General features: G+C 36.1%; 5 protein-coding genes across 6 annotated transcripts; 2 read left to right on the top strand and 3 right to left on the bottom strand.

Annotated features, from left to right (window-relative positions):
- The first annotated feature begins 3 nt into the window (after window positions 1–3).
- Window positions 4–2,595, top strand: LOC120008557 (pentatricopeptide repeat-containing protein At1g09820). Its single transcript, XM_038858932.1, has 2 exons — window positions 4–401; window positions 527–2,595. The coding sequence occupies exons 1-2, from the start codon at window positions 154–156 to the stop codon at window positions 2,091–2,093; spliced, it is 1,815 nt and encodes a 604-aa protein (XP_038714860.1). The 5' UTR covers window positions 4–153; the 3' UTR covers window positions 2,094–2,595.
- Window positions 2,596–4,715: 2,120 nt separating this feature from the next.
- On the top strand, window positions 4,716–7,662 carry LOC120008561. Of its 2 annotated transcripts, none has more exons than XM_038858936.1 (3): window positions 4,716–4,952; window positions 6,276–6,945; window positions 7,463–7,662. In XM_038858936.1, exons 1-3 carry the CDS (start codon window positions 4,883–4,885, stop codon window positions 7,632–7,634), a joined length of 912 nt encoding a protein of 303 aa, XP_038714864.1. In that variant the 5' UTR covers window positions 4,716–4,882; the 3' UTR covers window positions 7,635–7,662. The 2 variants fall into 2 exon arrangements, with proteins under 2 accessions (XP_038714864.1, XP_038714865.1); XM_038858937.1 differs by having other exon boundaries at window positions 4,720–4,952; window positions 7,288–7,598.
- A 774-nt stretch (window positions 7,663–8,436) lies between these two features.
- On the bottom strand, window positions 8,437–9,733 carry LOC120008560 (nicotianamine synthase-like). The gene has a single exon (XM_038858935.1). It carries the CDS (start codon window positions 9,606–9,608, stop codon window positions 8,631–8,633), a length of 978 nt encoding a protein of 325 aa, XP_038714863.1. The 5' UTR covers window positions 9,609–9,733; the 3' UTR covers window positions 8,437–8,630.
- Window positions 9,734–13,671: 3,938 nt separating this feature from the next.
- LOC120008562 (homeobox protein knotted-1-like 1) lies at window positions 13,672–16,345 on the bottom strand. Its single transcript, XM_038858938.1, has 5 exons — window positions 15,783–16,345; window positions 15,509–15,619; window positions 15,189–15,333; window positions 14,112–14,344; window positions 13,672–13,979 (listed from the first exon to the last, which is right to left on the bottom strand). Exons 1-5 carry the CDS (start codon window positions 15,996–15,998, stop codon window positions 13,803–13,805), a joined length of 882 nt encoding a protein of 293 aa, XP_038714866.1. The 5' UTR covers window positions 15,999–16,345; the 3' UTR covers window positions 13,672–13,802.
- A 5,128-nt stretch (window positions 16,346–21,473) lies between these two features.
- Window positions 21,474–25,861, bottom strand: LOC120008559. Its single transcript, XM_038858934.1, has 8 exons — window positions 25,528–25,861; window positions 24,519–24,702; window positions 24,037–24,396; window positions 22,927–23,584; window positions 22,712–22,812; window positions 22,523–22,612; window positions 22,258–22,385; window positions 21,474–21,894 (listed from the first exon to the last, which is right to left on the bottom strand). Exons 2-8 carry the CDS (start codon window positions 24,669–24,671, stop codon window positions 21,750–21,752), a joined length of 1,635 nt encoding a protein of 544 aa, XP_038714862.1. The 5' UTR covers window positions 24,672–24,702; window positions 25,528–25,861; the 3' UTR covers window positions 21,474–21,749.
- Window positions 25,862–25,970: the final 109 nt, after the last annotated feature.

The following is a 25,970-nucleotide window of genomic DNA, read 5'->3' as shown; positions in this document are numbered from 1 at the left end:
GTTCACTGGGCCGTAAATTTTGTGGACCTGGATCGACGCCATGCCCGTCCATTCGTCCATTCAAGCTCGGGACTGATCGACGCTCGTGCGTTTTCTGTTCCTCTGCAACTCTCCTTGTCGCTGTTTCGTTGCTAGCAGGCAGGACTGTATTCAATGCTCATTAAAACCGGTGTTTTAACGGGAAACAGTCCCCGTGTATCCGTTTTCTCCAGAAACAAGCAGGTCTTGAGGCTGTTTTGTTCATCGGATGCATGCTACACAGCTCCCTCAATTGACACCGTTTTGGACCTCGTATCAAAGCAGCACTGGTCGAAACTCAAAACCCTTCTTCAGCGCACAAGCTCCAACACTCTCCTTCAGAAGTTACTTTCATCGGGAGCTGACCCAGAGCTCATTCTTAGGTACGGAAGTTATAATTTTTTTTTCCTATAATTTAATTAGAAATTAGAATATTTGTACAATTTCGTTGATGGGTATTGTGCTAATTCGACAAATGGTTGATACCTTGTTTCGTTATGTGAAACAGGTATTTGAATTGGTCTCATAAGAAGCTCAATCTATGGCATACTTTGGATCTTACTCTCACACTCTTACACTCGCTTGCAAATGCCAAAAAGTATTCAAAGATCAGGTCTTTCTTAGATAATTTAGTAAGGCATGACAAAAGCTTCTCAATTTCTTCTCTTTTTCATTCACTTTCAATGTGCAATGGTGGGATTTGTGCAAATTCGATAATCGTTGATATGTTGGTATATGCATTTGTGAAGAATTTGAAATTTGATTTGGCTTTTGAGGCTTTTAAAAGGGCTGGTGATTATGGTTTTAAGTTGTCAGTGTTATCATGTAATCCATTGTTAAAAGGATTGGTGACAGAAAGTGGAATTGGGAAAATGGAGTTCATGTATCATGAGATGATTAGGAGGAGAATTGAGCCTAATTTGATTTCCTTTAATATTGTGGTAAATGGGCTGTGTAAAGCTGGAAAATTGAATAAAGCTAGTGATATTATGAAAGACATGGAGGCACGGGCGATTTCACCAAATGTGAGAACTTATAATACTCTAATAGATGGATATTGCAAAATGGGAAGGATTGGGAAAATGTATAAAGCTGATGCTATCTTGAACAGGATGGTCGCCAATGGGATTCATCCAGATGAGATTACTTTCAATATTTTGATTGATGGATTTTGTAAGGATCAGAATGTATCAGGTGCTATGAAGGTGTTTGGTGAAATGCAGGGTCAGGGTTTAAATCCCAATGTTGTTACATATAATTCGCTGATTAATGGGTTATGTAGTGATGGGAAACTTAACGAGGCTATTGGTTTGAGAGATTCAATGTTGTGTTCGGGTTTGAAGCCAAATGTTGTCACTTATAATGCGCTTATAAACGGATTCTGTAAGAAGAAAATGGTGAAGGAAGCTATTGAGTTGTTTGACGATATTACCAGGCAAGGAATAGTTCCCAATGTTATTACATTCAATACATTAATTGATGCTTTTTGTAAGCATAACAGAATGGAGGATGCATTTGCATTGCGTAATCAGATGTTAGACAGAGGGGTTTTACCTGATGTTTTTACCTATAACTGCTTAATTGCAGGGAGATGTAGAGAGGGAAACTTAGATGCAGCCAAAAAACTTTTGGAAGAAATGGAAAGTAAGGATTTGAGAGCTGATCTTGTAACCTATAATATACTGATGGATGCATTGTGCAAGAAAGGAGAGTCAAGAAAGGCAGCAAGGCTCTTGGATGGAATTTCGGAGAAGGGTCTGAATCCATCTCATTTGTCTTATAATAAATTGATAGAGGGGTATTGCAGCGAAGGAAACCTCAGGGCAGCATTGAATGTGAAGACGAGAATGGAGAAAGAACGTAGACGGGCCAACATTGTCACGTATAATGTACTGATAAAAGGCTTCTGTAAGGAGAGAAAACTGGAACAAGCAAATAGGCTTCTTAATGAGTTGTTGGAGAAGAATTTGATCCCTAACCGAACAACCTATGACATTGTTAAAGAGGAAATGATGGAGAAAGGCTTTGTTCCTGATATAGAGGGGCACCTTTATAGCATATGGAGCTGCTCTTAGCCCTTGACAAGGAAATTTGATTTGCTGTCTGCATGAAAAATGAACCACTGTTAGATGCACCTGTTTGTTTTAAAGAAACTTGGGATATTAACTCCCATCTTTATGGACATATTGGAGATCTATCACACAGTATGAAACAAGCATGTTCTGCCCTTGTCCACATTATACTGTGCCCAATTTTTGAACTCGCTGTGTTTTCAAATAATCGATGCCAAGGCAACATAGGTGAATTAGAAAAGACAATTAAACAGAGTGTAGTCTACGAGTTGATTGTGGTATGCATTACACTCGGTGGCACTTGTCAGGTGTTATTCTTGACCATTCATTCTTTTAGTCCATTGTCTGGCAGTTTGCTCTACAATTTCTGTGAAAGAAGCATTAGATGAGGCAGTAGTTGGAGTTCACAGTATGAAAGCTATGGAAGAAAGAGCCGAGTGTTTTGATGGATAGGGTCTCCTTGTTCTTCAGCTGTTTTATGGAGACATTGGTTAACATGTGCTCAACAGTGGCAGCAACAAATAAACTTCAAAATCTTGAACGAGGTGAGACTGGTGATACCTATTCCCCTCTTACATTTTTTTATGCCCTTGGATCATTTAATCAAAAGATATCTTCAAAATTACGAATTAATGGAGGAACAAACATGGTTACTGAGTAAACTTTGCACTGTGAATGCTATCTATGATGCATCAAATACATTGTCTTGGTTGTTATTAACATTGAGGATGCTATCCATAAGTAATATTTTGTGATAGATACTTTTTTCATTGGCTGGGTAAGAAATTATATGAATTTTGTTATATGCTTTGAAATTCTTGTGTTAATGCATTTTGCCAGTTCATCATCCATTCATGTATGTATGTCCATTTGTATGTATACGAGTCATATCATATTGTGTATGTTGTGATTCTGAAAGAGCTTCTGTGCTAAGTCTCTTTGAAGGAAATAGAATCAAAGTTATTATGAGAAGTAAAAGGAAACTACCTCCTTTTAGCTAAACATAATGTATTCGTCGGACCACCAAGTTAAGAATGCATTGAGTTTTTCCATATATGAAACCTCTATTTGAATTCAAGAGTCTGAAAAGAAATAAGAACAACAAACCCTGTGATTCTAGAATATGGGAGCCGCATCAGCAGCGGGTAGAGCTGCAACATCATACTGTCTGTTTGTGTGTGTGTGTGAGTGAGTGAGAGGTAATTTTCGCTTGCGATCTGTGTCAACTATGGCTAATTGCATTAAACCCCTAATAAAGCTAGACGTGTAAAGAAACTGCTTGACGGGGAATATATAGAGGGCCTCCCCTTGAGCAAATTTAAGTCGCTCTTCTCTTCAGAGAAATCAAAGCAATGCAAAAGCTCAGACGTCTAACATGGTGAGAACTGAAGGCAAAGAAATATTTTGAGATTAATCTGTGTATAGAATTGAATTACAGAAAAAGCACCATCCTTCAGTGGGTCGTTGACTGGTTTATGCTGAGTTCTATCTCAATTGTTGGGGAAGCATTTATATATCTGCTTCAGTTGATGATTCATGCTTGTTCTTGTTATTTGCTCTGGACCTCCGGTTGCTAAAACATTTTGACATAATGGAAGTACAAGCACTGTAATGAAGCCAGAGGAAATACAGAGTTGAAGCCTCTGATTCGACAAATATAAACTACAGTATTACCACAAGCCCGAGCTATCACCTTGGCAATGGTGCTGTCTCTCTCTGTCTGACTGTCTGCTTGCTGCTGGTGGTTTAGAGGTAATATTAACATGTATATGTATGTGTATTATGTATGTTGTCAAGGTGAAACAACTTCCGTAGCAAGTCGTCTGGAAGAAATAGAACCAAATATATGACATATTCTTGTGTTGATAAATTTCTTGTGTCAAAAATGAAATGGTCATATAAGAGCCCGCCCCTCCACACTAGTAACACTTTCTCTGGTTTGGGTCTGGCCCGCCCGCAAGGCTTTGTCTTTCTAGGCTCAATATCAACTCATATTAGTTTGAGCTCGTATTGGTTACTAGTTTAGAAGTTTGACATATTGTATTTTATACTACATTTCTTCTTTTTTTTTGCACGATGTGAGATCTAGAGCACTTAACTCCCTCGTCAATCGTAGCTCAAATACTATCAAATTTGACACTACAAACCCTTGTGGCCCTTTCCAATCAAGCGGGATATTACAATCATATTCATGACTCTATAAACATTTTCCAATAGCATCAACAAAATTGATGTAAAATTAAACGTGTAGATGACATTGATATTTGCACAACAATAAAAGTATGTAATTATTTTTCATAAATTAGCGAGTTTGGAGCTTTAAACTCATCCAATTGGGCAATCACAGAGAAAAATAAATGCTTTAATTATAATTTTCAGTATAAATTTCAAATAATTTATTTATCATGTCCATTCTCGTCTCTCTTCAAACTTTTTCCATCAAAAATCCACATGTAATAAATTAATTAATCAACCAATCATATGATTTTTAATTCAAAAAATTACAAAATTGAAACGTTCTAGATGCTTTTTTAAGCCTTTAATGATAAATGCTAAATACAATAAAATAAAATAAAAGTCGTTTGTTGAATCGTTGAACTGAACGGTGTCGTTTATGTGGAATTTAGACGACCGTGGGCCGCTCTGTGTTTCCTGGAGAGTCGTCAATCAGGACCAGTAGACACGGTGATTCTCGTGTTCTTCCTTCGTTGCCAAGATATTAAATTCGATTCTCTCTGTAAACCAGTATACCAAATTGGGATTAGGGTTCTTCGTCTTGAAAGTTCTTAACCATGGATTTCCAAAAGAAGAGGGTTCAATTTATTCTCTTCATTGCTGGCATCATCGCTCTAAGTTTTACAGGTAAGTATTCTATCAACTACATAGCATTTTTTTTCTTCTCTCTTTGACTTTATGGTCAGATTGATTGTATTACTTTGTGTTTTCTGTTGTGTGATAATTCCATATTGGAGAAGCTATAACTTATGAAGTTCTCTGTTTCGATGCTGAGAAAGCTGAGAGAAATGTTGTTTCAATGAAAATTTGAGACTTTGTTTGGTGTCAAGTGACTTTTCATTTCTGCTATTTGTGCTAAATAAATTGGATTTACGTTTCTTGTTCTATGTACCATCATATTTGCTTTCTATTTTTGTTTGCATAAACTGCCAGATGTGTTTAATTTAGACTGCTAGATTTGGATCAAAGTAGACAACATTGTTGTTACTGGATTCAGTTCTGAATCTCTCTAGACCAATTTCATGATCTATGTTTGAATAGGGCAGTTTTTATAATTTTAGACCAAATTTAGAAAATAGTACCAGTAAGAGTAGTAAGATTTGAAGGGTTCTCGTTCTGATTTCTTTTCTTTGCTAAATGTTTTATGGATTACTAGTAGGCATTGAATGAGATAATAGAATGATATAACCCTCTCTGTAACTGATTATACATTTTGGAGATATGGTGGCATTTTCGTTTTAGATCCCTCAATTGCTTATCATATTGATGCTCACAATAATGTCAGTTTGGTTGTAAGTTGTGCTAAGAAAAAATGCAACATCTGATCCAATTTATCACCCTTCCCTCATGGTCCTACTTTGCTATCGGTCACCTTGGAGTATACGGTGAGAATAAGCAAGTTTAAGAGGGCATAAAACTTTGTATGAAAATTAAATCAAGTATGCAGACAATCAATCATCAATGAGGTACCAGAATTTTTTTTCTGAATCTCAAATCCATTTTGTTGGCTACTATTGCCATCTGTATCTTAGAATTTTCTTCTCTCTCTTAACAATAAGAGAGGGACACATACAACATCAGTCTGATGGCAAGTGATTGCCCTAGGAAGCAGGTTAAATTGTGTATTGCTTGAAGCAGGGGCAAGGGAGGGAAAGAATAAACCATTAAAGGGATATGACTTTGCAGTAAACTTACGCTTATCATGTTTGATGTGGTTATTTTAGTGATGGTGAAGCAAAATCTATCAATGGGGTTTTGTTTTCTTTTCAGAAGTTTATGGAAGTTACAGAAATGAATTTTTTTTTCTCCATTTTGTATGATCTTATGATTCTGAATTTTCTCTTTTGATTCTCTTTTTATTATCTTTGTTCGTTTGTCGAGTTTTGTGTCTGTGGGCAAACAAAAGTTTCTTATGAATTATAATTTTCTTACTTTATGCTCTTTTTTCAGCCGAAAAATGTAGAGAACTGGTTGGGGAAGAGGCTTCTTCTCAAAGTGGTAAATTTACGATCTTCAACTGTTTCGACATGGGTTCTGGCACACTCGCATGTGCTGTGAAGGAGGGAGTGAAGCTGTATGTCTACAACATTAGAGCTGCTCACGTCGAGAAAGCAAGGCTTGTTGCAATTGAGGCTTCATTGGTTGATGGATTGTCACAGGGAATGACTGCTAAAGATGCAGCCAAACAGGCACAAATTGAAGGGAAAAAGGCCGCGAAATTGGCTACTCGGAAAGCTAAACGGATTATTGGTCCCATAATATCTTCTGGATGGGACTTCTTTGAAGCTATGTACTATGGTGGGACAGTGACTGAGGGGTTCCTCAGAGGCACTGGAACCTTGTTTGGTGCCTATTCTGGTGGGTTCCTTGGAGAGCAAAGGCTTGGGAGGTTTGGTTATCTTGTTGGAAGTGAGCTTGGCAGTTGGGTTGGAGGTCGAATAGGGCTAATGGTGTATGACGTAGTCAATGGAGTTCATTATTTGCTTCAGTTTGTTCAAGCAATCGATGGAGAAGTGCATGAAACTCCGGTTTATGAAAAATCTGAAGCTTCTGAGGACTCCTACACTTATGAATCTCCCTCCTATGAGAGCTCTGAATCCTATGAGACTTCGGAGTTCAGGTGAATCATTGTCTCTGATGTTGTGAATCTTGAGCTTGAACTTTTTATTGTAGATGCAAGAGTAAGTCATGTTGGTTACCCATACAGAGGCTTGTGTAAATTTATTATAGTCTTGGTGTCACATTTGCACTGGTTTAATTCAGTTTCCATCTTATCTTGATTAGTAGACTATCATTAGATATCATTTGGAGATTGAAATAAAATGTATACAGTATACTGCCTTCCTCTTTGATTGATGTCTCTTAGAAACTAATGATTTCTTAATTTTGCTCATGAGGATGTTATGGATATAGCAACGTTGGAAGTTCTTATTAGTTAACTATGGTGATACTTGAGTTGTAGAAAGCTGCTACTCGGGGGAAGACCTGAATTCAACTGAACCATGTCCAGGGGCCCCATCTTGCACTGCATCAATATTTAGGAGCTTCGAGCTTCACTGCCATGCATGCTGTGCTATTGAGCCATCTTACTCATTTGGGCATATTTAGCTGAACTTGAACATTTGTTATATGGTCAGGGCCAGGCTGCTAGCTCTCATGTTATTGAACTACTACAGTGTAAGATCAAGTGTGAGGAGGCCTGGTGATGAAATTAATAGAAACCAAGAACCCCCTGCGTGTATATGTACAGTGCAGTATTCAAACATTGATAACTATCATGTGCTTTTCACTTCTAGAATGACTAAATAAGGTGAAAGAAGAGTACAGAATTGAATGACATGGTATGTTAATCTAATAGCAATTTATGTATGTAAATGATCCAAATATATATATATATATATATATAGAGAGAGAGAGAGAGAGAGAGAGAGGTCATATCAGAATACTCAAAAGGAACTAGTTTTCTGGCTTTTTTCTGGATAGAGAGACGATAGAGATATATGTTGTCAAAGATCAACAAAATGATTGCTTTAGCAAAAAAATAAAAAAGATGATATGTGACCATATGTATATCATCAGCAATTTGCACAAACAAACAAAGAAAAATGGGTCAAGCTAGTTTGAATCTGGTTTTATCTTTTGCTTTCCTTTTCCTACACCTACAGTTGCTTGCAATATCCGAAATAGTGTACACAGAGATATATGTGATGAAGAAAAACACGAGATAAGAGAATCATAGACACCCATCACTTTTGAATTCCTAGACTTAAACCACTTGATGATAGCTTAACCGGTTATCTCTCCAGGCTTAAGACGTAAAGAATCTCGCTCGATGTCGGTGGTTCGATTCTAACTTTGCGTAATTATTTTCAAGTGGTTTACGCTAGGCTTCGACCCAACTAACCTTATCGGATGAGTTTTCACTTTTCACGTGCCTAACCTAACCCGAGTTTTGGGTTTAGTGAGATGTCCAAAAAAGACACGTTTGCTTAATTGTTTTAGGTTACTAAAAAAAATTTATTCTAGCTAAATGAGTATTCATTTCAAATATATATATATCCTTGCAATTGAAGGCTGAAGAGCCTATATTATCATGTAGAGAACACCAATATATCTTCTTCTTGCTTTGGAAACCTTTATTGATGGAACAAAAAGTACACCAAAATGGGATATCATAGTACAATTAAGTAGACAAGCTAGACATGCATCAATATAACATACATAAATGGGATTAAAATCAACCACAATTATATGACTTATATAGAGAGAGAGACTTGTAGCTATATATAGAATAGTTCAAGAGCTCTAGAGTTGCTCTTCAATGGCCAATTCCTCAACCATGGGACTGAAGGCTTGGAGTTGGAAGTCTTGATCACAACACTTAAAAGGTAGTATCACATTGTTGTTCTTTCCTTGCCCCTTATTATTCTCAATTGGGTACTGATTCATAGCCATAATTTGATCTTGCTTTCGAGCGATAACAACCGAATTAATCACTTCATCAGACGGATGATACACCGATAAAACCTCGAATCCTCTTAGATCATCACCAGGATCAACCACAGGATAAAGAAAAGCCCTAGCACCATGAGCACTCCTCACCATCAAAATAGCCCCTGGAGTCATGTACTTGCCCAAATGTTCAATAACCCTCACTTTCTCTTCTTTACTCATCCCAACAAGAGCTGCCAAGAATACCACATCGAATTGTTTCAAAGCATTAGTGATGTTTAGTACATCAGAAGTGTGAAAGAACATGCGTTTGGACAAGTCAGGATTGGATGCTATGAGGGCTTGAGCCTTTGAATTGGCTGAAGGGTCTATGTCAAAGTTGTGGAAACAAGTGTTGGGGAGGTGAAATAAGGCCAACACAATTGAAGTTAGAGGCAAAGGACCAGAACCCACAAAGGCAACTTGGTTAGGGACTTGGGTGGAGTGTTGGGTTAGGATTGTGAACTCAAGATGGCTAAGTTTGAGGTAGTTGGAGTAGTAAGGGAAGAGATTGAGATGGTCAACTGGGTTTTGATAGGAAGCCAAGATTGATGAGAAATGAGACTCCAATAGACCCTCAGCTTCTCCACAGAGTGTAATGAGGTTGGACCTCATTTCTTGGACTTTGTTTGAGAGCTTTGTAACATCAATTGGGTTTGGTGGCATGCATGTGAGAACAAGGTTTGTGAAGAGCATGTTGACATCTTTGGAGGGTTTGAGACTCTCAAGGCTTGAGATTTGTGAATACAAATCCCAGACTTTTGTTACAAGCTCTTCTTGTTGGCAAACCATGTCGACACTCTGAGCTTATGGTAAGCCACAGAGAACAAAACGAGAAGGAAAAGGAAAAAAAACCCAAATCCCAAGGGGTTGATGAGAACACACACAAACAAACTGATCCCTTTCAAGAGGGGAGTTTGAGAGAGAAAACCTCCAATGGTGTCATTATTTATGGCCACTTGTGGGCCCCCTCAACTATATCAAGGGTAGACCTTGTTGGTGCATTATCAATAGGGTTCAACTTGGCTTTCTTTTGGTTTCTTCCTCTTTTTCTTCTTTTTTAACTAATTTTCTTGGAATGGCCCTTACTTATAAGCAACAAATTAACTCATGTGTTAACCATATGCCAATAGTCTAGTTGGTTATTTTTCCGGACTTAAAACCTACGGTGCTCAAGTTCGAGAGTTCGAACCAATCAACTGAGATGTTTCTTTTCGGAATCATGATTCTGTGGACTTGTCTTATCCGCATAGATTTCGGTCCAATCTTATTTACCATCAGTATGGTGCGGGCTATTCTGACCGTCAGAAATTTACGCCCACTCAACTGTCCAAATAGTATATTAGACTGAATGATTTATCTGTTACTCAAAAAAGCACTTTTGTGTTGTTTCTATTTCCTAGATATTTATAGGCAGACTTTAACCTATTTTGATTCCAATTAACACTAGTGATTATTAATTAACATGCATATACAGAGCACCGGCACTCCCCCTCGGTCTATATATATATATACCACAGTTTGTAATTAAATTGACTAATTTAATTTGTTGAATAAACTGATTGATTACACATCTCTACCCTTTTTTTAAGCAATGACAGCATTATGGTTTCATGTAGCAATAAGAGCTTTTAAGAACTAGGGTTTTCAAAAACCACTCATAGTGCATGATTTTTTTTCCTTGGGATATGGAAGCAATGATTGAGGCACACAAATTTAGTTATTTTTGCAAGGCCATTAACACATTCTCATTCTCTTCAAAGCCTTATGAGTGTAGTACAATACGTAATACACTATTCATTAGTATTTAGTACTAGTGTACTAGAGAATCACAAACTTTTCTATAATTTTTAAATCAACCCCTCTAGTTTTTTTAAATAGCAATCCCATAATTTATTTTATACGTAGATAGAAATACAAATATATTTTTTCCCAAACTTTTTTAAAATTTTTTTGAACCCTAACAGTTAGGACCTCATTTTAAGACCCAATTTTAGAACCTCATAAGAGAATCCTTATATGCGTATAAAAATCCTCTATGCATCTAATGCGTTCACATTGCTCTAAATGAGAAAAATAACTAGAAAAATGTACATTGATTAATATTCAATTACTAGAATCATTTAGTTGACATTATATAGCTTTGCCTCTTTGTTTTGACAAAATATGAATCTTTTACTTTAAGGAAAAAAAAACTATTTGGTTGAATAAAATCCTGACATATATCATAAGAAAAAGGAGCCTAGATTAGTTTAAGAAAATTATGTATTTAAAGAGTTAAGACCTAGCTAGGGAGAAAAGATTATATATTCCTTGTGCTTTTATGCTTTTCACACTCTTGATTCTTGCAACATTTGCTTTTACACTGCTATATATATGTGTCTATAGTTTTTCATCCAACGATGTCTATAAGAAATTATAAATCAAATGGTTAACATCACTTAAAAATTAATTACTTAAACCATTTTTATTGGTTTATATTTAATTATCAAAAAAATGTTTTTTTTTAATTTATTTTTATGTGTATATCTTGATTTATTCTCCTGTGTTAATTACCATTGTCCTTCACATTAATCGGATGGCCACTCTTCATAGAAGACTACAAATTAAATGCTGACATTTCATGTCATGAAGAGTTTCTATTATTTATTTATTTTAGAATTGAACGTCTTGAGATGCAAGATATATATTAGACTATTCGAATACAACTATTTTCTTGCCTTTTTATTTTATTCTCACTTTTGAATGAATGAATGGTTAAAAAATATGTCATCATTCTCTTTAAGGTAGTGATGGCAACCCAATTGAATACTTTTGTACTCATTATAAGCTTTTGACCTTCAAAGAATGAGCCTACATTAGTTTAACAAAACTATATTTTTATAGAGTCTTAAGATTAGGGAGAGCTCCGAGCAATCGAGTATAAGATCACTCTCAATTTCCGGTTAACACACTTAAGTATCGGAGAGTCCCCCGATGATCAACTTGAGGACTCTATAGCTCTCTTTTCTCTTGTGCAAGAAAGATATCCAAGAACAATTGAACAATTTCTTTATGGTGTTAGCCCGATCATCCTGATACGTTAACAAAACCGAGAAAGTTTTGAAGGTGATCATCGAATTATATATAATGATTATGTGATTTGCTTTTTAAGGCAAGTTGGGCACCACACTTTCACTAGCAACAGAAGGTGCAGTGTATGCGACTACTCGACTATGAAATTAACACGTCCACTTGTCATAAAGTAAGTCTGGAATTGGACGTCCACAAATGACAATTATGTGTATATATATATATATATTCATATATTATTGTAATGAAATTATATTTATATTATAGATAGATGCATTCGCACGTCATAGTTAGGCACACAAGATCGAAAGTATCAATTCTTCCAGAAAAGCATTTTGAAGAGCCAAGTAAAACGATCTTGAGTGGAGCAAGCAATGGCAATGGCATACCTTAATTAATTTGGCTGCATATATATATTATCATCAATGAAGGTCAAACAATGCACTGTAGCCATTTTGGGGGAGATCAGATGTCATTTGAGTATGGAAACCACACATATTGAGTGAAAGCTAAAAGGTCCAATTGCTTTGGATGAAGGGTTGTTGTTGGTCGTCTCCATGCATATCTCTAAAGTCTTGTCAAATAAAATATCTGTGGAATGAATCAATCGGGGTTCTTCTTCGAGATAACAAATGGGTCTCATATCGCCTCGGGGCATCCTAAGTTCAATATCCTTGTGGTCACAGATTAGACTTTGCTCAACTTATTATGTCGTCAGACGAAAAATTTATATCTACGCGGATCAGCTCGAGTGTAGACCGATATATGATGTCCAAACAATGGCGAACCCAATATTTGAAATCATTGGGAGCACAATTAAGTAGCGGGAGTTTAGAGGCAGCGTCTTTGAAATTTTTTTTAGTTATTTATATGGAACAAAGATAATTACTAATAATAGTTCCAAACAAGAAATTTGTCTTGATAATTTTCCATTACTCAAAAACATATTTCATCACTTGTCATGCTATAAGCAAAACCAATTTTAACCTTCAAAGCCAATGCACTAAATGAAAAGAGAGATCATTTTTTGTTTGCACTAAGCCACTAACAATCTTAGACTTGGAACTTGATCTTATGCAAAAAATAGTTGGATCAGATGGATTAGGGGTCTGGAATATTGTCGTTGAGGCCCTTTTAACTAAGCCTATGTACCTTATTAAAAAAAAATTCGGTCCAATATACATATTTATTAGAGATTTCAATGCAAACCACATTTTTATAAGATCAGTTCGACACTTTGGTAGAGTTTATTTTACATACTAAGTAATAAATATAAAAGATGAGGATAAAATAGAAGAGGACCAATCACATAAGAGAGGTAAGAGATAATTTTAACCCTTTAATTGTAATTTTAAAAGTCTAATGGGGGCATATATGTATTTATATATATACATTAATGGTTTTTTAAAAAATTCTCCAAACAATAAACTTGTATGCTGTTTGTGTCGATGAAAAAAAAAACACCATATCCCTGTCCCTCTAAAACAAATACAGATTCTCTTCCATCCACCTTTTTATTGGGTTTTGGACCTGTATCCATAAAAAGACTAGTAATTGAGGCCCAGGTTCAACTTCAGCTTTAGGCCTAATCGCCAGTAGATGTTCTTATGTTCAAGCCCTGATCTTCGAGCCCAAGAGCAGGCCCAAACCCAAGGCTAAGCCCAATAAAAAGGAGGACTTTAGAAGTTAGTGTATGTCTATGAAGAGCATGAGCGCAAGCGCTGCATTGTATACCAATCACGCTCAACACAAGCAGCCTGCAACCAAACTTGATATTCTGGAAAGTAATTTTCAAAGTTTTAACAATTCAGAACAGAATCTTCAATTTACAGAGATGCAAATAGATCATAGCATTACAGTTTAATGCATGCCTTGATATGGAACAAGGCCGGTTCGGAATCAAGGCTCCGTGTTTCAAATATCATCACCAGCTACAGCTGTGTTAGTTAAGCTGCTGCTAAGATCCTCCATTAAAGCAAACCTCATGTCTTCAGATGGTTTCCAATGCCGCTTCCGCTGGTTTATGAACCAATTATTGATCTGCTGTTGGTCTAGTCCAGTTGCTTCTGAGAGCTTCATTTTATCCTCCTCCTGCACCAACCATAAATCTCGAGATAGCTACTGTATAAATTCTCTAACACAGAGAGACTATTTACATTGTTTGGATGCAGAGCAAGCTATGCAGATGACAGACAGGCAAACAGAATCGCAAATGAATGTTACCGTCGGATAAGGCCATCTATAATGATCATTCCACCAGTCAAGGAGCACCATCTTTGCATCTTTGGATAGTTTACCATTCTTTCTTTTCCTTAAGAATTCCTTTCTCAGATTGCCAAGGGCATCACTGTACTTTCTCATTAACATGCCCTTGATATTCTGATTCTGCGCAGAGGAAGCTTGGCTTTCTGGTGGTTCAATCTCTCCACAACTTTGTTCCACGTCCGAAGTTCCATCTGAAGATACAGAGTCAAAAAGAATGCTCAAGATCAGAAAATTGAGTAGCATAATAAACTCATGAACTGGAAACATCTGACAGAATTATGGAAACTAAATTCAAGGAGCAAAATCAGTGGAAGGGCACAATTTTGTATTTTTCATGAGCAAGTTACATTTTACAATCCAGTAAAGTTCTCATAAGAGGGAAAAATCTTTCCATTCTATGTCTCGAATCAAGGAATTAACGGGACATTTGGTTCATAACTATGTGAGGTGAACATGAGATAAGGAGGAGATGAGACTTATGTGAGTGTGAGAGGAGCATGGTCATGCATGTTTGGTATAAAATAAATAGTGAGTATGAGTTTGAGAATATTAATAGCACAATTTTCATATTACCTTTTTTTTTCTTTTTATAACATAAAATAATATTTTATAACAAATGTAAAAGAGTTTTTTACACATCAAAACTCATTCTCCCACACTTGTAGAGAATAGAAGATTGAATGAGTTTGTGATTCGAACTTCCAAAACTCAACCAAACAAAAGAATATACTCATCTCACTCACAATATAATAACATTGGAGAATTCAATCATTATATACCGTTTCCAGTTTACCAACGAAGATAAATTTTGATATAGGATATTGATTCCAAACATCAAGGGTGCTCTGCAATCTCCAATTTTTCAGTAATTACATACGTGTTTTCCCCGCATAGCAGACTGTACCATTCCTCATATTTTTATTTTCAGGTTTCCGTGAGATTAAGGATTATTTATTTACTAGCTAGCGCATCAACATGACCAAAATGGTACCTCTATCAATGAGGAAAATGAACAGTAGAAGGCTTTGTTATTACCTGATAGATAATCCAAAGCTTTTGTCAATGTTCCGTTGCAAAGGCTACTTAGTTGTGATTCAATGTCGTTCAAGAAGGTCGTTGCTTCATCAAAAGGCTTGGACAGCTCCTCCTTGTGTCTATGAAGAACCTCACAGTATGATTCCTTGTAAACCAAAAAGGGAATACAAAACAATTAATCAATATAAATCCTTGTAATCTTTTGATTTTCCCAGATTCTTTTTTTTTCCCACAGTTTCTTGTCAACCAATCAGGAGAACTACGGAAAAAACTACGTTAAAAATTAGGAGAAAAGAAATCATTTGGGTCCTTCACAGTACCATGAACTCATCAAGTTCTGGATCTACTCCTATCTCGGAGCAATTGTTGATGTGGTAGTTTTCTTTGCCAATTTCTTCAAGTAGAGATGCCGCTTCTGGTGGTGCACCAACCTGATAATAAAAACCACGTCAAGCAAGAAACCAAATAGAATGAACTGCCAAAACCCCATAATAGCAAAATGCTGATCATAGAAACATGATTTTCCTGGATTTTTGAGCAACAAGAGGTAGTTAAACAAAGGGCGAGTATCCAAGATATGATTTTTACAATCACCTTTCGGCACTCTATGTACGCAGAAATCAGATTAGGATAACGAGGGTGATTGGCTATCTGGGTCTTGATCAGATCAGAAATGTCTGATTCATGAGCTCCAAATTGGACTAAATTGTCAGAACTGAAGTTTGCTGATGCAGGGAAGTTGTCAAGTCTAACAATATCACTTGAACAAGACGCAGTAGGATCAAAACCATTATTATACAAATCCTCCATGGATGTTGACAGATGCAGAAAACTGACACTAACTGGCACTCTTGAACTCAAACAGACACATTTTCAAACACCTTCAAAGCTTCATTTAAAGTATCTTCCATGATTCCAATACAAGCATCAACAACACTATCTTTGTATTTGCAGTATGTGTTAGAGAAAGGAACATGCATGTGAGCTTTCAAAGAAAACTAGTGTCTAAGCACCCACAATAGAAACTTCAAGTTCAAAGACTACTCTTTTAAGTTGAAAGAGACCAGACCCACCACAATTTTCTTTTTCAAGAAGACCGGAGGATAGATAAGTAGCAGAGAAGAGTAAAAGCACAGACATGTAAACAAGCAAACACAAAAATGACAAAACTTGACACACAGAGACAGAGAGAAAGAGGGGGAGAGAGACACACACAAGGAAAGTTTCATGGTTTTTGTCTGGTTTTACGGCAGCTAGTGGCAGTGAAATGACATTCTGCTACCAGGTTTCGAAATATGATTGGTAAATAAACTGTTTCAGTGTGGTGGGGGGGTATACCATTGAAAAACCTCGATAAATTCGTACTGTACTGTGTGTTGTGTTATTTTCGACTTTCAAGGACACATATCAGTTATGGCTACAGGCTATTATTATAGTTGTACATCAGGATGGCAAAATTTCAGTTCGGAAAATGTCATATATTCATCTGTCCGGACCTTATTTTAGATTAAATTTTAGACGTATTTAATTGAATAAATTTTAATTGATTTAAATTCAGACAATTAAATTAGAAAATAATCTAAGGATAAAATCGTACAGATTTGAGACCTAAAACGGACGATATTTTTACAATTTATTTGGCTGGAAAGTAACCCAATTCAAGTAAAAGACTCAAGGTCCACAAAAGTTGCAACATAAGTTGTTGGAGATATCTTTAATTAGCCCCACAAAATTTGCTACTAATTATTAAGAAGAAAAATTAAAAGGTCGTGTATTATTTAGATGGCCTTGGTTGAGGACTAATTATTGAGCATTAGTTTTAAAAACACCTGAATCTACATATGATCTAATATAATTAGTGCTGTCTCTAAAGTGATCAAAGGATATCTTGAGGCAGATCTTTGACTCAAAGAAGAAAGGATTCCCCTTTTCTACGATTCCATTTGAGCCAAATATTTTAGCAAAATATAATCGCTTTGGGGATTCCAAAAGATTTTTTGTCCTATGCATATATATATATATATATCAAAGTTTGTAATCCATGTGCCAAAACCAATGAGAGAGATGATGGAACCCAACAAGGATAATCTGTTAACAATAAGACATGACCTGTACCATCTTTCACATGCCCAAACAATCCGTTTTCGGTTAAGCTGCAGTAAATTACTGTAATGACTATTACAATAACTACTACTACTCTAGGAGCCCTCGTCCGATCAATTTTAAGTGTTCTCTAATCAAGAATGCAAACACAGCATTAGATGGGCTTTTCTTGAGCTCAAGGAAAAAGGTCCAAATGGCAATCTCTAATCTAATGTAGAAAATATTAATCTTTTTTTTTTCTGTATTTTGTTTTTGATTTTCTCTTTATTTCATAAGTGCAAAAAACATAAATATATATTCGTCTTTGTTTGATGGTAGAAAAACACTTGAGACCCTAGATTATGAGTCCCAATTCATGTGGAGTATAAGATATCAAGTGGACTCTATCATGCGTACCACATAGTATCAGGGGTAAAATGAGGGTTGTAGCATCAATAGTCTTACGAATCCTAGTATTTTTTTTTATCCCAGTTAACCCATATGTTGAGATGGATGCACATAATTTCATGCGGATCATGTGAAACCAGTAATTTTACATGGATAATACATATTTGGGATAGTTGGGACAAAAAAAAACACCGGACTCCTTAGTATTTTCGTTGTAGCATCGCTCTAGATGGTATTGGTAACGGAAACTCTACTCAAACAAACAAGCAAAAATAAGTCTTGAAATTCGTTTTATTCCATCTAGAAAATAGCATTGGAGTAGTACACTAAACACTACACATATGGGTACTCCATCCTAAACCCTAATTCAAGAAGGAGTTGTGATATCTTATTTCCATGAATAACATTTGTCGAAATATAGAAGCGGAGCCAAAACCCTAGTGCGGTGGCATCCGCCTTCATATTCCATGAACCAAAAACAGTTATTGCATGGTAATCTCGGGCCGACGCAGGTCGTGCATTCATCTCTTCCCGTCTTGTAAATATCCAAATAATGAGTTTGTCCTTGAAATGCAAAGCTACAGGTAACGTCAGTCCCTTCGTGCCAATCGAAACTGTAGCTATTAGCTTGGTAGTGGAGCAAGTGCTCGCCCAGGTCGGTGTTGCCGGACTTGCAGTGAACAGTAAGATCGACTCCTCCATAGCCGATATCGTCGATAATCAGAATATGTATCGGCCTTTGACTCAAAGCTGTTTCACAATATGAACTCATGATCAACACAAATACTACCAAAATAAATGAAAGCGGATTCATGATTGTTGTTTGGACTAGTTAATCTGTTTGTGTATATCTATTATTTATAGATAAGAATTCTTAAGCATATATGGAAATCAATTCAAGGTTTAGATTCAAAGTAATCATTCTTAAATAAGTAATGACATTAATGTATAATAGTATTAATTTATACTTCTTCCTTTTCTTTTCTTTTTCCTATCTAAAAATGGTATATGCTACATCTTTTTCTATTATGGTATCATATATATTAGGTGTCGTCTAGTTCACAGATTTGGAGATGGAACACCCTGTCATAATACTTTTATGATATTATTGGTTTCTTTGGTCATGTATATATAGTTGGAGCAAAACTTACAATGGAATCATGCCTAGATTATTGAAATATCCTTACATCATAAATAAAAGTATATTAAAATTATTTCACATTGTATAGCATATTTAAATTAAAAAAAAACAACATTTTAAATTTGAATATCTAAATTAAAAATGATAAAAAGTAAAAAATAAAAAAGGATATTGTCAAAATTGTGAGTTTTTCAAAAGGGCATTATAGGTTTTAATTAAAAATAAGTGAGGGTTTTTGATCCTCAATGAGGATTCCTCTCTTTTTAGAAGGAAATGATGAGAATTCTTCTTTTGTCAAGAATCCAGCTTGCATTGGAATTTTAGGTGTTGTTTAGATCACGAAATATAACTTTTTAGGAATAAAAATTTCTTTTTGCTAATGATTTTTATGTTTGATTCGTGAAATCCTTAAAATCTAGAATTCCTCCCAAAGCTTTCATTGGAATTCTAGGTTTCGTTTAGTTCATGAAATCTAACTTTCCAAAAAAAAGAGCTTCTTTTTGTTAATAATTTCTATGTTTGATTGGCTGGATTCCTCCCAAATAAAAAGTTCTCCTTTCCTCCCAAAAAAAACAATGATATCAGAAAAATAGTATAACAGTGTGATTGAAACATTGACAAAGAAACAAGGATGCCAGGAAAGTTTCTCTTTCCAAATATGCAAACCAAACGAGTTCTAATTTCAAAAATTTCACCAACTATTTTTCATTTAATTGCCTAAATGTTCAAGCTCACTCGATTAAACGAGCTCGAGTTTTGTTTGATAAGACATAGACAAACATGGTTGCGAGCTCATTTGCGAGTTAGGTAACAAGCTATTTCATGAACAATATAACAAACACTTCACAAACATATAAGATAAACATTTAAACGATCTTGCTCATGAACCCTAAATGAGGTAGCTCGTCAATATCTTAACGAGCTTGTTTGTGAACATAAACAAGTAGAACGTCTCCATATTTGAGCTCGACTCTTTTACAAAACAACGTTAGATAAGCTATTTGAACTCGGCTTGTTAAACTAATCAAACGAGCTCTTAACTAGTCGAGCTGATCTCGACCAACGTTCAAATCATTTACACCCCTAAGCACAACGGCTCAAACCTAGATTACCTAGTCAATAATAATTTTAAGTCCATTTATTCATCTATATATACAAAAAAGTGGGCCTTGGAGTATTTTGGGCACACAAAGATCCACCCAAATTGAAATTTTTGGGAGGTGAGAATTGTTAATCCAAGTATGATTTCTTCAAAAAATTTACTCAAACAAGCACAAAAAGTCTCAATATATATCAATTTTATTCCATTTAGAAAATAACTTTGGAGGAGTACATATACATATACGTTTCTGAAGAAAATCAATGACTCTATATATGTAACTCCCAAACCCTAATACAAGATCCTTTAACTTATATATATATATTATTTCCAACCATAACATTTATCATGATATGCATCCCCATCATCCTCAGTGCGAAAGCATGGACCATTTGGTTGCACGAACCAGAAACAATTGTTGCATGGCTTGATAGTGCCAATACATCCTTTGCATTGGTCTCGGCTTGTTTTGTAAATATCAAAGTTATGGGTTTGGCCCTGAAATGCAAAGGTACAACCAATATCACTCCCCTCTTTCCAACTGAATTGGTAGCTCTCAGCTTGGTATTTGAGCTTATGCTTGCCGAGGTCGGTATCACCGGACTTACAGTGAACGGTAAGATCGATTCCAGGGCCTAAGTCGTCAACAATGAGAATTTCTATCGGATTTTGAGCAAAACCAGTATCACATAAACTCATGATCAACACAAGTTGTAGGAATAGCAGTGCATGTGAATTCATGTTTGTTTTCTTTGAGTATCCTGCAGGTAATCAAGTACGTAGCTAGTTTTATAGGCAAAGGAATTCTAATTCAATATGAATTTAAGATTTAGATATGCTAATAATTAATTCGTTAATCTTCCTAAATCAGGAAATATATGATATTTATTTCTAATATATCATGCATCTTTTGCATCATTGTATCACATTAACTAACATTAAGTGAGCATTTTAGAGTGCATTGAATAATAATTTGAGCCAATTTTTGGGAAGTTTTGATATTGTTTTCTCCACCGCAATCTCATAAGATAGATAGCTAGCACGTTGTGTATCATAGTAATTAAGTGAAGAGTTTAAAATGTAGTCAATGATTTTAGCCAATTTTGAGAAGTATATGTGTTGTTTGTTTCCTTAAAATGGTATACTACAGTACGGTTAATTATAATTACATCATCTAATCTAATTTAATACACACCAGTGAATACATTTCAAAACTCAAAACATTTGAAACACTTTTTGAAGTACAAAAACATGCGGACCTTGAGTTTAGAGCGTGGATAATACTTCAAATAGATTGAGTCAAATCTCTTTCACCCTCCTACTTCTCACCTTGTTTAAAAAAAGTTTGAACTCTCGATGTTTTAGAATGAGTTGGCATAATATATGTAAAATCCTTCATAGATGTTTTTGGTTGGTTAGTATCCATCAAAGCCGTCTCTAACTAAGAACCAAGACATCCTAATGTTCAAGAGAATCAAAAAAGGTTGTGGCATGTCTTGGAAAGGTTTGGCCAACTCTCCAAAGCTCCCGTTATATAATTGTTTTGATGTGCAAGGAGAAAAAAACACAGTTTTGATTCCAAGTAAAGAATGGAGCTTCCAAATGACACAGAAGACAGAGTTTATTGCTTACATATAATGACTAAAAATAAACGTATCTGTGCGCTGGTCAGTTATGAGAGTTATCAAAATCTTCATATAATCATTATCATTAGCAACCTTGCAGCACAGTTAAACTTAGACCAGAAAATGGGACAAATGGAACCCCATGTCTGAAAAATACATACAATGCATTGCCATCCACTAGTTCTTAACTTGCATATGGATCCCAATTAACAGGCAGATACAGGCTTCATCTTTTCATGAACTGCCTTGTAGCACTGTAGACTACACAATGGGAGTTTCGACTTGGAATCTCGATACTTGTATGGATTTGTACAAGATGGACCAGCGCACTTTTCTCGTGGAGGAGGATAGCTGAGAATTCACATCATAATCATAAATCAGGTAATATTTTCATGAATGAATGGCACAAGAATACATTAATGAACTCTGAAAGAAACTTATAACGTTGTCTTCTCGTAATTACTGTAGCGAGTTATAATGGAAATCAGCATCCTAATTTAAGAAGACACTTTAAGAAACTGAGAAGTAAAATGGTTGAGGATCTTCAGGAAGATGATATTATTCAATGCTCCAACCAGAAAGCAGGCTCAAAATTAAGAAATGCTTCAGGTTTCGTAACTAATACAACTAAAACCTAAGAACCAATTCTAAGTGGTAAGTTGTTCGGACTTCAGACTAGAGAAAGTATGAAAGTAAAATAAGATTGATCCGCACCTGCAAGGCTTCGGGTCAAATATACTTGGCAAGCCAACCTCACTGGGAAATGTGACTATAGTTCCTGAAGGGCCCATTACCCATCTAACAGAATCTGATTTAAGCATCATTGCATTTGCAGCCTTCTCCTTCACATGAATAATCAAATAACGACATTTATTATTTTCAACCATTAAAAAAAATCAATGACATCCTACAAATCAGAATTCATTCTGCACCATATACATACAAACATATATATATGTATCTATGTATTATATATTACCTGTGCAAGTTCTTCTTGACGTTTCTTTATCTTATCTTCTTTCTTCTTCCTACTTGAATCTTGGCCAAGAATTTTCCTGATTGCCTCAGCCTAAGATTTTCAGGTGAAATTATTGCTTCAGTTCTTCTAATATAAAAGAACAAAATAAAATAGCATAAGCAAAACCCTTGAAAAGAAAAAGGAACAAACCTCAGACTCCCTAGCTGCCTTTTCTACTTGCATCCTACGTCTCTGAAGTGCCTCAGCTCTCTTCAGTTGCTGCTCCACTTCAGAGAGTTTCTCCTTTTGCTCTGTTGTAAAAAAAAGAACAAAACAAATGTGAGAGAAATTCAACAAGTATCCACCAAGAGATTCGTTAGAAAACAAAAATCAAGACATAAAAGTAAACTGCAACCACAACTAACTTTTAGGAGCAGGGGGCAAGCCATTTGGAAACTCGATAATGCTAGCACCGAGGCCAGGTGAGACATCTGTGCCAGTTTGAAGTGCTCGTTGACGCGTGGTTACTGTCATTTCCCTCTTAGGATCTCCCAATGAATCAATGAACTCTTTTTTTGGTTTCTTCCTTCTAGTTTCCGTCTCACCATCCGACACCGGCTCTTCTTCTTCTAGATAATCTACATCATCTGATGCTCTCACTGATCTGGAATTCTTACCCTCCTTACCCAGTACTGATTGGCCATAATCCCCCACATCATACAGGCCACCGATGTTCCTTTTCCTTTGTTTTCTGCTTGCTCTGTCGTATTCATCTTTGTATTCCACATCATAGTCAATAACGACATTGGATGCATTCACTTTTTCAAGGTACTGAATCTTGTCATCAACTCCATCATCAAGCACTCCATCTAATAAACGCTTCTTTGGAACACGCTTGCTCTTACGAACTGGCTCATAATTGTCTATTTGCTTAGTAAATGTTTTGTCACCAGGTAGCCCAGCTTGTGAAGACTCTACTCTTCCAACACTTGCAGCACTTCTGGCAAAATCCTTCCACGGAACACCTTGCAAGCCACCTGCCTTTTCAGTAGTGAAGGAGGGATTATCATCCAAAATCTCCTCCTGCAAAAAAAAAAAAAGAGTTACACAGATAGCCTTAATGAGAAATCCACCAGATTTATGAGTCTCCATATGAGACAAAACAATGGTGATATAAGAAAGGACTTGCAGATTAACAGCAATGTTCCAGTTAAGAAAGGGAGCAAGAAATATTACACCACACGATGTTGGGGCAACTAAATTCCGAGTAATGAAGTTAGTTTTTATTCCTCTACCTAGAATATTGATGCTTCATATGAATGACAAATTAATCTCAAGCATCTGTTACATGTATAGGAAAAATAAGCTACATGTGCAAACTTGAAATTCATAAAAAAAATTCCTTTCACTTATACAGTTGAAACAAAAGTGGTTAGAGATCTATGATGTACCCACTTCCCCGTACTACCAATACTGACTTGTAAAACACAATGCATAACTTAAATACTTGAAGCAATTTTTTTCATTAAAGGCACCTGAATAATAAACTTCCGGCGTGGAGGACCCTCAGAAATTCGAGAAGATTTTGTAGCATAAGACCCAACAGCTGAGGCGCCATCTGATGCAGAGTTGGCGTCGATGGTACGTGTAACACCAACAACCTTAAGCTTAACCTTTTTAACTTTATTCTCATTTCCCAATCCCTCTGGAGCGACTCCAAGTCCAGAATAACCTGACATGTTAGTGCCTTTCCAATTAGCTGGGGCAAGGACGCCTTCACTGGACCTTCTAGAACTGACTCCACTGGGTCTTTGCTCATTACTGCCCCCATATGAACCACTGTTCGAAGCTTCATCGGATTCGCCCAATGAACCATCTTCATTCTTGATCATATTCTGAGAAGACAGAAGAACTTTTAGAAATGAGCAATTAAGCTGCAAATGTTCTAACTTATCTCTCTTAAGTCTTAAGAAACTAAATAATAATCATTTTCCATCAATTTCTTTAACATTCTTACGTTGTCTGAAGGCGGTGTGGATGATAAAGATGAAACATCACGATAATCTGAAAGCTGTTGTGAGTCATTCCGGGGACGACGGGATGTGTTACTCCTCTTCTTCCTCACAGCACTGCTTGCGTCACTAAACCCAAGACCACCAATACGCTCCATAGTGGTTACTTAAAGCACAACCTGGAACAGCCTATTTAACATGCATAACAGGTCATAAGAAACACAGAAGCTAGCATAAATGATGCACATAACTAAAGTAAATGACATATACGGCAACATGATCAATAAACTCAACAATACATCAAACAATAGACAAATTATTAGAAATAAAAAAGAAGCAGATATTGCAAATATAACACCAGCACAGATACAGAAAAGCCAAAATAATTTCTTTCTTCCCCCTCTGAAATCCATACCAGGCAGCTGCAACAACTAAAACGGTTGAAATAATTTTTATCCTTCTCTTTAACCCCTAAAAGAACCCAAAAACCTAATTGGCAAAGAATAAATTCCATGCTTCTGTTTAATATCATATCGATTCACTTACCCTAAGACCACTGCTTGTATTAGCATCAATTGAGTACAATCTTTCCGTTAGAATGCAGTAAAACACATTTAACAATTCAAAGATCATATAGAAGTAATGATATTTCAGAGGAGACACCTTCAATTCAAAGTAGATAAATCGATCATTTGCTATGGATCCACAAGTAACAATCAAAACAATTCCTTCCAGGGCAGATCACCACCAAAACTAAGCTTTTCACCAATTCAATGAATCAAACATCAAGAACCCAGGAACTCCAGATACAGATAATAGATATAAGGAAATTCGAATCTCCAGATACAAACACTCAAATCCACATAATTAACTCAGAAAAAAGAACAAAACCAATTCGAACTATAAAAATCAGAACTCCTCAAGCAAAATCGAATCGATTTCATAATTAAACACGCCACAATCGAGTTCAAGAAAAAATTCAAAATAGAACAAGATCAAGAAAAGCCCTTTTACCCGCTGGGTCTTCACCAACAAGCGAGAAAGTTCAATAACTTGAGCTTAACCAGCTACCAAATCCAATATAAGGAACAACGAATCGGCGTTACGGGTACGCGTCGAATTTCACATTACCCAGGATGAGCTATGCAAATCGACAGAGATAGGCGGTGGGTCATTGTTGAAATCCGACGGTGCTGTTCTTTGGTTTGGTCATCTCCTCGACCTCGTACACAAACCGCCTTATTGTTGTGTGTTGATTGCCCAAAATGCCCATGACTTTCTTGCTGTCTCCCCTGCCAGTTTGTGGTGCTCAATGCTTCCTTGGTGGCTTGGGGCAGGTTGGGTGCGTAGGATAGATTAGTGTCACCTGCGGTGCACGGTAAGATTCTATACTCATGTAGTCCACTCCACAACTTCTTAGTCTTCTTTTATATGTTTTATCCAGTCCAACTCCAAGC

This window comes from Tripterygium wilfordii, chromosome 11, assembly GCF_013401445.1.
Source record: "Tripterygium wilfordii isolate XIE 37 chromosome 11, ASM1340144v1, whole genome shotgun sequence".
NCBI lineage: Eukaryota > Viridiplantae > Streptophyta > Magnoliopsida > Celastrales > Celastraceae > Tripterygium > Tripterygium wilfordii.
Note: the sequence above shows the minus strand (reverse complement) of the source record. Positions and strands in the feature narration are given on the sequence as shown.